The sequence below is a fragment of the Vombatus ursinus genome, unplaced genomic scaffold (genome assembly GCF_900497805.2).
Source record: "Vombatus ursinus unplaced genomic scaffold, bare-nosed wombat genome assembly UNPS02009205.1, whole genome shotgun sequence".
Classification (NCBI taxonomy): Eukaryota; Metazoa; Chordata; class Mammalia; order Diprotodontia; family Vombatidae; genus Vombatus; species Vombatus ursinus.
In genome coordinates, this window is record NW_020948983.1 from 54,939,649 (window position 1) to 54,952,513 (window position 12,865).

General features: G+C 37.9%; 1 protein-coding gene across 1 annotated transcript in view; it reads right to left on the bottom strand.

Moving 5' to 3' along the window:
- The window catches only part of CLPX (caseinolytic mitochondrial matrix peptidase chaperone subunit), a 46,833-nt gene that overhangs the window by 8,557 nt on the left and 25,411 nt on the right, over positions 1-12,865 (bottom strand). Inside the window, exons 7-11 of the mRNA XM_027851734.1 lie at positions 12,612-12,788; positions 11,879-12,043; positions 10,717-10,805; positions 8,821-8,985; positions 6,163-6,462 (exon numbers count right to left, since the gene is read on the bottom strand). Of these exons, the coding sequence (XP_027707535.1) occupies positions 6,163-6,462; positions 8,821-8,985; positions 10,717-10,805; positions 11,879-12,043; positions 12,612-12,788 (896 nt within the window). The remainder of the gene's footprint in view (positions 1-6,162; positions 6,463-8,820; positions 8,986-10,716; positions 10,806-11,878; positions 12,044-12,611; positions 12,789-12,865) is intronic.

Genomic DNA, 12,865 nt, shown 5'->3' on the forward strand with positions numbered 1-12,865 from the left:
TATTTGACTTAAGCAGAGTACACAAGTTTATTTTTAAAAATGCAGAATACCCTGAAATGCTGTTGTTATATTTTGCATAAATACCCTATTAGCATATGATTTCTGAGACACTGTCCAATATCACCTTGAAATTCTGAAGGGGTTGTATTCAAAGCAGGTTAAACCTTTAACAAAAAATTCATTTTCCCTCTGGACTAGCTCTGTTAATAAGAGCATTCTGTCAAGGAAGTCAAGGATTCAGGTTTTATCTCAACATTGGCCACGAAATGCTCCCTGATTTTAGTTATCCTTCCAAATCCACACAAATGGCCCAAACAAGAGAGCATGGATGACATCAATACAAAACCATCAACACTACTGGCAAAAATCCATAAAACCACATGCCCAACTGACTGTATGTCAGTTATATCAATTAGTTTTTCAAAGATCAAAAAATCTGCCCTTGGTTCTGTTATTTAACATTCTACCTATGATTTGAAAGAAGGTATAGACTGAGAAGTTAATCAAAATTTGCAGCCAACCCCAAGCTGATAATAGCTAAAATACTGAATGACAAGATCTAATGGTAAGATGGAATTTAAAAGGAGTAAGTATAAAGTCCTGCACTAGAGTACAAAAAATTAATGAGCCTCATCAGGTTTGAGATAAGCAGAGCATGAACAGGCAAGAGTTATCATGAAAAAGATCAGGGTGTTTTTAGTGGACAGCAAGTTCGGTGAGCTTACAGAGTATGACAGGGTAGCTAAAAACGTTAGTATGAAATAGAATGGAAAAGCATGACTTTTCCATCCCATTATTATATGCTAGACATTCTGCTGAGTGCTGAGGAGACATAGAAGAAAACAAAACAGTCCCTGACCTTTTCTTGGTCCTGTTTTGGAGGCCACGTTTCAAGGCAGGGCATTAACAAAAAGGGGGAGAGAAGACTGTCTTAAATTATTTGAAGAGCCATTTTGTGGAAGATGCATTAGACTGGCTGTGTTCCAAAGATCAGAACAAAAACGAAAGAGTGGAAGTTACAGAGGCAGCTTTAGGGGCAATGTAAAGAAAACTTCTGAAAGTGGAATGGGCAGTTTCTGAAGGTAGCAGTTTCTCATCACTAAAGGTCTTTAACCAGAGACTGGATATTTTAAAGAGAAATCTTACTGAGGTATGAGTTGGACTAGAAAACCTTTGAAATCTCTTCCAACTTTTGTGATTCTGCAGAGTCCCATTAAAAATATTTTTCTGTGTTATACTTTTTAAAGATTCAATAATTCAATAAATGAAAAAGTATCATGTTCAAAAAAAGAAAAATTAGCAAAAAAATTTTGTTACAGTTTTATTAACCCTTCTGTTATAATGGTTGGTTTTTAAAGTATGGTTTCATGCATCATTTAGACTGTGTCAGCAAAAGAAGTACTGGTTGAATTTATTCCCTGGTTTGAAATGTAAAATTTATGAAATTTCAAACTGATTTTTATTTATTAATGGTTAGAGAACAAATGGTATCTTTGGAAACACTTGTGTAAATGGAAATACAATTAATGAGTAAGACAACTATTTGTCCTAATATAGACATCATTGGTGGGGCAGCAAGGTGGGCAGTGGATAAGAGTGCAGGGCCTAGAGTCAGGAAGACTCCTCTTTGTGAGTTCAAATCCAACTTCGGACACTTACTAGCTGTGTGACCCTAGACAAGTCACTTAACCCTGTTTGCCTCAGTTCCTCATCTGTTAAATGAGCTAGAGAAAGAAATGGCAAACAATTCCAGTATCCTTGCCAAGAAAATTCAAAATGGGGTCACAAAGTGTCAGACACGACTGAAACAACTCAACAACAAAGACATCATTCAATTTAGTCTTTAATGATCAATATCAACTCCTTTGGCTTAGGTTTTATATGTTACAAAAAATAGGTCTTTCATAATATTCTCAAATTATAGTGAAACTTCACTAATTCAGAATGACTGGAGGACAGTCTGAATTAAGAAACAAATTGTGCAATGCTTTTCAAGAAATGTACTTTAGGGGCAGCTAGGTGGCACAGTGGATAGAGCATTGGGCCTGGAAGTCAAGAGGACCTGAGTTCAAATTCAGTCTCAGACCAGATACTTGACACTTACTAGCTGTGTGACCCTAGGGACAAGTCACTTAACCCCAACTGCCTCACCAAAAAAAAAAAAAAGAAAGAAAAGAAAAAAAGAAATGTACTTTAAAAAATTTGTGAGGGGAAGCTAGGTGGTGCAGTGGACACAGTACCAGCCCTAGACTCAGGAGGGCCTGAGTTCAAAGTCAGCCTCACACACTTACTGTGACCCTGGTCATTTAACCCCAACTGCCTTAAGAAAAAAAAATTGTGAGTAGATGTCTAGTAACAAACTAATTTTATACAAAGGAAAGTTTCCCCAAGGGTGTTTATTTTAATGAATAGCTATAAATGATTTGTAACAAGCTTTCTCAATTTTTAGTGTAAACAAATATATCTAACACAATGAAAAATTTCTCTGAATTATATAAGTACAGACTGCTAGAAATGGGAAAGTCTTCAAAGATTATCTAGTCCAACTAATATAAAAAAGGGCACAGGCTGACACCAAAACTCCTGTCCCATAACCTACTGCTTCCCCCTTTTTTTTTTTAAAAATCACTAGACACTGGAGAATAAAACTGTAGTCCCAGTCTCTCTGAGACTGAATTTGGAGGCCTCTTGCCCTAAAGGCTACTACTATATTTGAGAGTAATAGCTACCTGGTGATTCCCCATCAAACTACTATGAGATGAAACAATAATGCTCCAGTGTTCTTTAATTTATGCCCAGCTTCTCACTGCTAGGATCCTGCCCAGGACTAGAGTTTCACATATCAGGACTAATAAGCAACCAAGTGTACACTCCAAATGTAAGGTATTTTCCAAATATTATTGGATCAGACCTCATCAGCTTGAGATGAGGTGAAGGAAATGCTTGGACTAAGGTATCTGCCAATCCAAATGTCTAACCCCATCTCCTGGCTCACTCAATACCTACTTCCCTAGTATTTCAAAGTCTGTGACCCTAGAAGGTAGGAAACCCGATCAATTGATTGTTCCCCTAATCTATGGCTAGCAAACTCCCACACCTAGTCCCTAGTCCCTTTGATTCAACTGCCATCTAGTGAGATGAAAACTCCCTTCTCCTAAAATTACATTCTATGTCTCTCTCATGCCTGCCCACATCAGCCTTATGTCTCTTGTCTTTAGTTTCCTCTGTGGTCAATCTTCCGTTGTGCCCTCTGCAACCTCTATCACTATAATTTCCTTTCATCCCAGATCTCTTGTATTCTTTCCAAATTTTTTTGCATTCAGAGAATTCATATCCCTCTGGAAAACACTATTCCTGACCACCTTTAACATGGTCTCTTTCTTGTGTTTCCTGACAAACTGAGGAGGTGTAGGGATACTCCCTGATCTTTTACTGCAGCTTCAATTCAAGCTCATATGTCTCTCTAACCCCCATCACTCAGCAATCCCCTCCTTCTTTAAGGTTCACTCCCATCTATTTCTATCTCCCAGGTCAGATTGTGATTCAGCCATCTCTTTGTCTCAAGATCATTTTCCTTTTTTCCAATTCTTGGCTTTCAGTTTTCCTTTCTACCCTATACTTGCCCTTGCATACATACTGATGTCTCTTTAAACAAGTTGGTCCCCTAATTCATTAACCTTAACTTTCATTATTGCACCTTTATTCTACCTTGGGCACACACAGGGTTGGTCATATCCTTGCATAACTCATAACTGTTCTACTAACATGATGCAGAACTCTTGAACTGAATTGAATATTGCTTAGTCCATATAAATCCTTAGTCCTTACCACGATCTACAGTCACGCCAACCCCCTCCCTGATCTTCCTAGTCCACCACCTCTATTCTGGCTTTTGTTTCCCTTCAGCCTCAATCCTATTGTTGACTCCTTCAACTATATCATCCCTACCCTTGAATCCCCCACCTCTTTGTCTATCACTGCCCATGGCTCATATTGTCCCCACGTGTCTTCTGTTCCTACTCACAGGTTGCTTAACATTCCAAGGAGAACCATGATGACTGGGTCCTCTAAATATTTGTCTTATCTAATCTCAACTGGGCTCTTAGTGCTGCATGGCAATCTTATCCTTCATCTACAGCTGACTACCATACTCTCCACAGCAGGTGTTCCAAAGATTCTCTTTCTACCATTTTTTCCCTCAGCAAAGTACCTTACCTACTATTTTATTAGGAAAAAAGAACTCATCTACTTTGAGTGTCTCTATTTTCCTCCTCTACAATTCAAAATACCTTTATATCATTCTTCTTTTGCACCAGTCTTTGAAAGAAGTAACTCTTCTTGCCAAGACCCTCTACTTGCGTCCTTGGTCTATCCTCTAGCATCTCCTCTGGGAGACTGTTCTTTCAATTATTCCCTCATCTTCAGTCTTCTTTCTTGCTGCCTATAAACATGCCCAGGTTTCCTCCATCCTAAAAATACCTTCATTTGATAATGCCATCCCCTATGCTGTCTTGTATCTCTTCTTCCACAAACTCTAAAGTCATTTACATTCATTATTTCTACTTTTTAACATTCTATTTACTTCTCAACCTCCTGCAATTTGACTTATGATCCCATCATTAGATTGAAATGGCTATTCCCAAGTTACCGATATTCTCTTCACTAATAAACCTAATGGCTTTTTCTCAATCTTCAGCCTACTTGAGCTCATTTTAGTTTTTGCCACAGATGACTAACCCTTTCCTACATACTTTTCCTCCCCTTTGCTTAAGTGGCATTGCTATACTCTGGTTCTCCGTACCCGTCTAATCAATCCTCAGTCTTTTTTGCTTGATTATCCATTTCCTATCCAACAGTAATGAGTATCTTCTCTCCTATCTCTATACGCTTTCTCTTGGAGATCCCATCAGCTCCCATGGATTCCATTATCTTTCCATAGATGACTACCATATCTATATATCCAATCCTAATCTCTCTCCTGAGCTCCAGGCTCACTTCACCAACTTCCTAGTGGACATCTTTAATTGGATATTATCTCAAATTCATCATGCTCAAAACAGAATTCATCTTCTCCCCTGAACCCACAGCTTTTTCAAACTTCCCAATTTCTTTTGGTGATACCAGCATTTTACCAGTCACCTCGGTTTGTAACCAGTCATCCTCCTTCACTATTCTCTGTATCTCGTTAATTGCCATGACTTATTGACTCTACCTCCAGAATATCTCTCACATTTGTCCCTTTCTCTCCTCTCACATGGGAAATCTAGTTAAGCAAGAAATTTTCTCTCATCTAGACTACAAAAATAGCCTAACTGGTGTCCCTGCTTCTAATCTCTTTCCTCACCAATCTATGCTCCACGTAGCTGTGAAAATAATCTTCCTAAGCAGCAGTTCTGACTGCATTACCCTCTGCTCTAAAATCTCCACAGACTCTCTATTACTTCTAGGATCAAATACAATTTTCTAGCCCTAGCATTTAAAGCCTAATCTCCCACTTACCTTTCCAGATTTATTTCATGTTACATCCCCCTTTGCACACACTATGCTCCCATCAAACTTGCCTACAAAAGTTCTTCTCTGGAATCAACATTTTATGTGTTTAGCCTCTGTACAGGTTTGTGCCCTATGCTTAAATGAATTCCTCTTCCAGCTCCATCTCTCACAACCCCTGGTTTCCTTCAGATTTCAACTCAAGTACCAGCTCCTATGTGACATTTTCCCTGATCTCCCCAGTTCTTAGTGTGGTCTTCCCTTGAATAAGGATTCTGTAGTTAATTATTTACCATCTTCTCTCTATAGCTATTATTTTTTAAAGTAATGGATATATGATAACCCCATGATGAGAAGCGGACATGCTAAAATGGGCACTGATACATTCCCAGGAGGCTTTGATATGACTTGCCTCTACATGTTTCTGGGTTTTTTTTTAAATCACCACTGCCACTCTATAACAAGGAAGAAACAAACCACCATCATAGCTCCAACTGTGTGTGCCTTCCTCTCAACTTTTTGGATCTCACTGTCTTCTATCTTTGGTGAGCTATCACAGGGTAATCACAGTAGTGGAAGTGGCTTTTTTTTTTTTTGACAGAGCTAGTTTAGAGAATTCCACAAGACAAATTTTAAAATAATCAGATCAAAGAAGAGGAAAAATGATCAAACCTTGTCCATGCTGAATAATGCCTGATACTGGGGAACAACTGCATTACGTGGTTCAGTAAGAATCTGTACAAGTGTTTTTTCATCTAGGCTATGCAAGGGAACCACCACGGGTAACCGTCCCACAAACTCTGGAATCATGCCAAATTCAATAAGATCTCTGGCTTCCACATGGCGTAATAAACGATCTTTTTCTTCAATATCTTGGTGAGTATTTGATTCCCCACTTCGGTTGGCAAGATCTGCTGCTGCTGCAGCCCTCCTGCCTTTACCTAAATTAGCTGGTGTTCCAAATCCAAGATACTGTTAAAGAAAAAAATATACAGTTATGAGAAGTTCTAAGATTAAAAGTGGATATACTCAGTAGGGTTTTATGTTATGGACAAATCAAAATGATAAATACTACAGAACAAATATCAGCTTCTAAAGTAAAAAAGAAAATAAAATCATTACAACTGTTCTTGAAAACTGAAACAAGTATAGATATCAATCAAGAAATGTGCTCATTCCTTCTTTTGAGGTTACTCTTCTTACAGAGCTTTCTGAAAATTGTATTTTTAAAAAAACTTTTCTTACAGACAAAACATGTAAGAAAATCCGAAGAGTACTCCTATTCCATATGCACTAATAAAAAAATGGAAAATATAACCAAAAAAATAGGAAAATATTAATTAGCATCAGTTCAAATGTGAAAAGGTCATAATACACACACACACACACACACACACACACACACACACACACACACACAATTCCAGTTGGGGCTGATCAGAAATGGTGAGGGGGTGGCTAGGTTGCTCAGTGGATAGAGTACCAGCCCTGCATTCAAGAGGACCTGAGTTCAATTCCAGCCTTAGACACATAGCACTCACTATTTGTGTGACCCTGGGCAAGTCACTTAACCCCCATTGTCCAACCAAAAGAAAAAAAAAAAAGAAATGGGGAGTTTTTGAACGACAGAATATTATAAAATAACTAGTATGTGTGAATTAAACCATAAGGAGGTAAGGAGATATAATTTTATATTTACATTTATACAGTTCTCACCTTTAAACTGTCAATTTATTAAAAGAAGGTATACACACACTTCCAAAAATTAAGTCTGACCAAAATACAGTAGCAGCAAAAAGTATTTTTGCATGTTATTACAGTAATGAGATCTACAGCTTTATTTCTGTCTGATAACAAATGTTATTTTTAAAAAGCATATAGCTAAGGGCAGCTAGGTGGCGCAGCAGATAGAGCACCGGCCCTGGATTCAGGAGGACCTGAGTTCAAATGTGATCTCAGACATGTAATAGTTACTACCTGTGTGACCCTGGGCAAGTCACTTAACCCCATTGCCTAGCCCAAAAAAAAGCATATAGCTAAGGTCATTTTTTTATATTAAGTAGCTATAGAAAGAACATATATGCTTTTTATTATGAGAACACAGAAAAGGCATCCTGAAAAACCCTAGGAAGTCGGTACCATTATTATTCCCATTATTATCCCCATAAAGAAACTGAGGCAAACAGAGGTTAAGTGACTTGCCCAGGATCTATCCACTACACTATCTACAAAGACTATTTTACAGAGAACTCAAATAAGGCAAGCGCCAACACGGTGGTCAGAAGAGACAGTATGAGGACACTATCAAGGTCTCTCTGAAGAAATTTAATATCGATTATGAGACATGGGAGATGCTGGCATAGGACTGTCCAGCATGGCATGCCTGCATCAAAGAAGATGCTGTGCTCTATGAGCAAAGCAGAACTGTAGTAGCTCAAAAGAAATGTGAGATGCACAAATCTAGAGACATGATCATATGGACTATTTATGCCTGACTTGTGGTAGTCTTTGGAGCTCATATTGCCCTGATCAGCCACAGCTAAACACGCTTGTACTTTGACTGCAACATCATGATGTCATGAAGGATGAACAAGTACCTACTACACCCAGACACTATGCTTTGTTGGGGACACAAAGATAAAAGTCAAACTGTCTCTGCCCTCAAGAATCTTATAATATATTGGGGGAGACAACATGTACAAATAAGTATATGCAAAAATATGAAAACAAAACAAAACAAAACACACAAGTTATTGGGGATATGGGGAGGAAGCACAAATAACTGTGGAAGAGATTATCAGGAAAGCCTTGAAATGCCAGAGACATCTGTATTTAACCCTTGAAATAACAGGAAGACAGTGAGGTTTAAAGTAGAAGTGACACATAAGACTCATGTTTCATGAATATCGCTTTGGTGGCTACATGGAAGATGGGACTGAAGTGGGGAGACTTGAGGCAGAGAGATACGTGAGGAGGCTGCTGCTGCAAGAGGTGATAAAGGTTTGAACTACAGTGATAGCGAAGTGAACAGAAACAAAGAAATGAACGTGAGATGTGCAGTGGTGATAACACTGCCAAGACTCGGCCACTGATTGTATATATATACGAAGTGAGGAGGGTAAAGAGTCCAAGGTAACTCTGAGGCTGGGAACCTAGGTGATGCTCTCAACAAAAAAGTTTTGAAGAGGTGGTAGAAGATGGGGGAGTAGGGTAGGGGGAAAGATGATGAGTTCCGTTTGGGACATGTTTAATTACTAGAGCAAGTAAAATAAAACACCATTTTAATAGTAATAATTACTAATGATCTCACTTTATTAAGTCAAAGCTCACCTTCTCATTTTTCCTCCTGCTGATTATTCTGTCTAAGCCATTAAAAGCACCAGATGCAACAAACAATATGTTTGTTGTATCAACTTGCACTGTTTCTCCACGAAGTTTACGGGAATTCTTTTCTGGAACATTGACTATTGTACCTTCTAACAGTTTTAACAAACCCTAAAGAAAAAAATGACAAATTTATAACACCATATAATAATAGTACATTAGAGGATAGGGGAAAAAAGAAAAACTCAAACTGCTTTTTTCAAAGAGGAAAAAGCAGACAGATACAATTAACAAACAAAAAATCCCCAATTTTCATTTCAAAAATGTAAAATATAAATTATAATCTATTGTTTATTTCTTCTCAAGTACTGTAAGACCCTGCTACTCAAGAAATCATCAATTTGAATTTCTTGGTTCATGTGATCAAGTTTTTCAAAATTTATTATTATGGTTACTATTTATTTCTATGGAGGTTAAGTTGCACATAAAAGATTATAAAATCTTCAGGTAAATAAATTTTAATTTGTCTTTAACATAATTAAAAGTCCTTTTTGTATTCCTAGTGTTAAACATTGAGACTCCTTAGGTCCTGGTAAAACTTTCACAAAGTAAGTCTACTTAAAAACAATTTTACAATATTCAGTACATTTAAAAGTGTGATCACATCTCTCCCTATGCCTCAGACTAGGGAGGAGCTAGTTACTCAACTCAGAATTTATGAAGTATTTCTGAGGTGCTGCTTACAGCCTCTAATCCTTTCCCCAGCCCTCAAGAAAAAGGGGCATTTTAATTAAGAAGTATCCTTTAACTTAAGAACTCCACTGAAAGCAATAGTCAATCAGATTCCAGAAGACTGGTGATAAAAATGACAACCACTTCCTATTAGAAAAATTATGCACTAATATACAAACTGAGATAGACATTTTTAGACATGACCAATATGGGAATGTTTTGCACATCTGTGCTTATTTGTTACAAGGATTTTATTTTTATTTTTCCGGGAGAATAAAATTCAAGGGGCTTATATTTTTTGAATATTAAATAGATGAAAGAAATCAAATGATGTTATAGTTTAACAATGCTTCAATATCTAAGAACAAAAACATTCCCCTCATCTACACTAAAATTTGAGACCAAGCTTATTAAAAATTAGATGGGAAAATATCTATTTTGTTTTTATTTATGCATTTCTGTTTATTCCTAGCTCAAAATCATAAAGTGAATTAGCTGATTACTGTAGCAAAGATAATGCAAGGAACACAAAACTGGGAGTCAAGAGACTTGGGTTCCAACCTTGACTCTGCCATTAACTAGAGTCATGTGGGCAAATACTTAACTTCATTGAGGCTCAATGTCCTTCTCTGTAATATGAGACAGCGAAAATCTCTAAGGCCTCTTTCCCCTGGGAAATCCCCTGGGGATTTTAAGACACCACACAGATAATGATTTCACTTCTTACTCTACAGAGAACTCTTTAAAAAATTAATAGAACTACTTAAAACATGTCTTCTAACTAAGCATAAAGGAAAAAGAAAAAAAGACAAATTTATTCATGTGTAAAAATAATAAAACTCTCTCTAAAGAAATATAATTTGTGAGAAAGTCCTTTCTCAAATGTCACTAAAGCTTAATTTAAGGGCTTTGGAAAAATGACACTGAAAACCAAAATTCATCTTTTCTCTTTTGAAATAACCTGAATTTTCTGAGTAATATCATATTTAAGCATTCAAAAATAACTTTCTGTAAACTCTAGGATTTTGCAAGATTACACATGAAGTTTATTGTGGAGACAGTAGGAATAATATGGACTCTAACTGAATGTCAAACCAAACGTACAATATCTGGGAAGTTGATGTATTCCCTTCTTTTTAGTGGGCTTGAACAAAATATTCAACTGCTTACTTGCTGAACGCCTTCTCCACCTACATCCCGTAACTGATGAATGCCTGGCACACTGCCAATCTTATCTACTTCATCCAGAAAGACAATTCCTATAATTTAAGGAGGATTCTATTTATAACATGAAATATGAAATACATACAATAACCTCATCTTTAAAATATTAAGTAGTGAAAGTAAGCTTATTAAATGCTATACTTAACATTTGCATTTATTTGTTATTACACAGAAACACTTTACCCCATTCATCTTTTTCATGCCTTATAATTTACACGGTGTTATTAGGATATAAGATAACTACATCCTATTTATGTTTTCTCCTAGGAATGTGTGTGTGTGTCTCTAACTCATACTAAAGGTTTCCAGTACTTTTTCCTGAGAAGAATCTTGGAAAAGAACCTGTCTTGGCATCCCTTTCTCACTTCTATTGGGCTTATCTGCTTGTGCTAATGCCCCAGAGAAATGCAGGTTGGGGGAGGGCAGGAATGATGTGCCAGTTCTATCTGTCTTTAAGACTGGAAACACGGAGTATGATGACAGGGAGGAAAAAAGGGACATGGAGCAGCAGCTACATACAGGATCCTGTACAAGGCTACTTCTATTGTTCCTTTGTTTCCAATTAGAGTAGAAGTCCACACATCAACCAATAAGCATTTGTGCCCTTAAGTAGTTGCTCTCTGTTTTAGTGCCATGACATTGGCAGCAATGTGAGTGGCAGACAGAGCCTGCAAATAACAAGCTGGAGGTTTCTGGATGGCTGAGTCATCTGGCCCCCTTCCACGTGTACTGTCAGCTTACCAACTTCCTTTTGGGGTAGACTTTTCTGGGGAGCATTGGGTGTGGTGGAGTATGTGACAAAATATACACTTCTTAACATTTAGGGGCAGCTAGGTGGCTCAGTGGATAGAGCTCAGGAGGACCTGAGTTCAAATCCAGCCCCAAGACACTTGACACTTACTAGCTGTGTGACCCTGGACAAGTCACTTAACCCCGACTGCCTCACCAAAAACAAAACAAAACAAAACAAAAAAAAAACATTTAGAGGATTCCATTTCTCAACCCAAAACAAAAGCCAGCATTCTAATACCCCAACACAATTACTTCAATAGCTTTATTTCTATATGGTGTCAATTAGGGGACATAAAAGAATTCTAGAGAGACATACCTTGTTGTGCTTTTTCTACATTATAATTGGCATCTTGTAGCAATTTGGCAATCACAGATTCAATATCTTCACCAACGTATCCCGCCTGAGTCAAGGTAGTACAGTCACAGATAGCGAAAGGTACATCAAGGCATTTAGCTAGAGTCTGGGCCAGCAACGTTTTACCTACAAATAGAAACAATAACCAAGAGCTCTGCTGGATCTATACTGGCACATGCTTTGGAAATACAGCAAAACTCAAAACTGAATTCTGGGTGGAATATAGTCACTGTGCTGCTTCTCCACCATTGGACTGTGAGCTTCCTGAGAGCAAGGCCAGTCTCTTGCCTCTCTTTGTATTCTGAGAGCTTTAGTCCAGTGCAGGGCACACAGGAGCTTCATAAATGTGCCAGTGATTGACAGCAGTTGTCAGAGCACTGAGGCAGGTGGTCCCACTGCTGAAATCCCCAAATCCTCTCCAACACTGTTCCTGGCTCTTTTATTTCTCTAATTTAGGGGCTTTTACAAATCAAAGATGCCCACATTCCCGTTCTGGCCTCCAAGGGAGCAACACCAGGCCCCCTGCTGAGCATGAAGCCTACATGAAGCTGACAACTTACGCTAAGACTGATCCTTCAGACCCTAAAGAACCACAATCCTACAATAAAGGGTGTCAAAAAAAAATCCTAAACCTATCTTTTCTATATAACAGCAATATTTTCTCAAGAAAGAGGAAAATGTTTGAGTTATTTACCTGACCCAGTTGGTCCCAGCAGCAAAATGTTACTTTTTTCAAGCTTTATGTCATCATGGGCAGAATCTAGGACTTCACCTCCCCGTTTTTCCTGAGGTATTTGTTGATTCACTTGTTGCTGCATTGATGCTCCTAGAGCATTACCATGTGGACTAATGCCAGCAATCTGAAGCAATTCTGAAAATATACCAAGGGCAGTTTCACTTACTGTTTGTATAACACACACACACACACACACACACACACACACACAC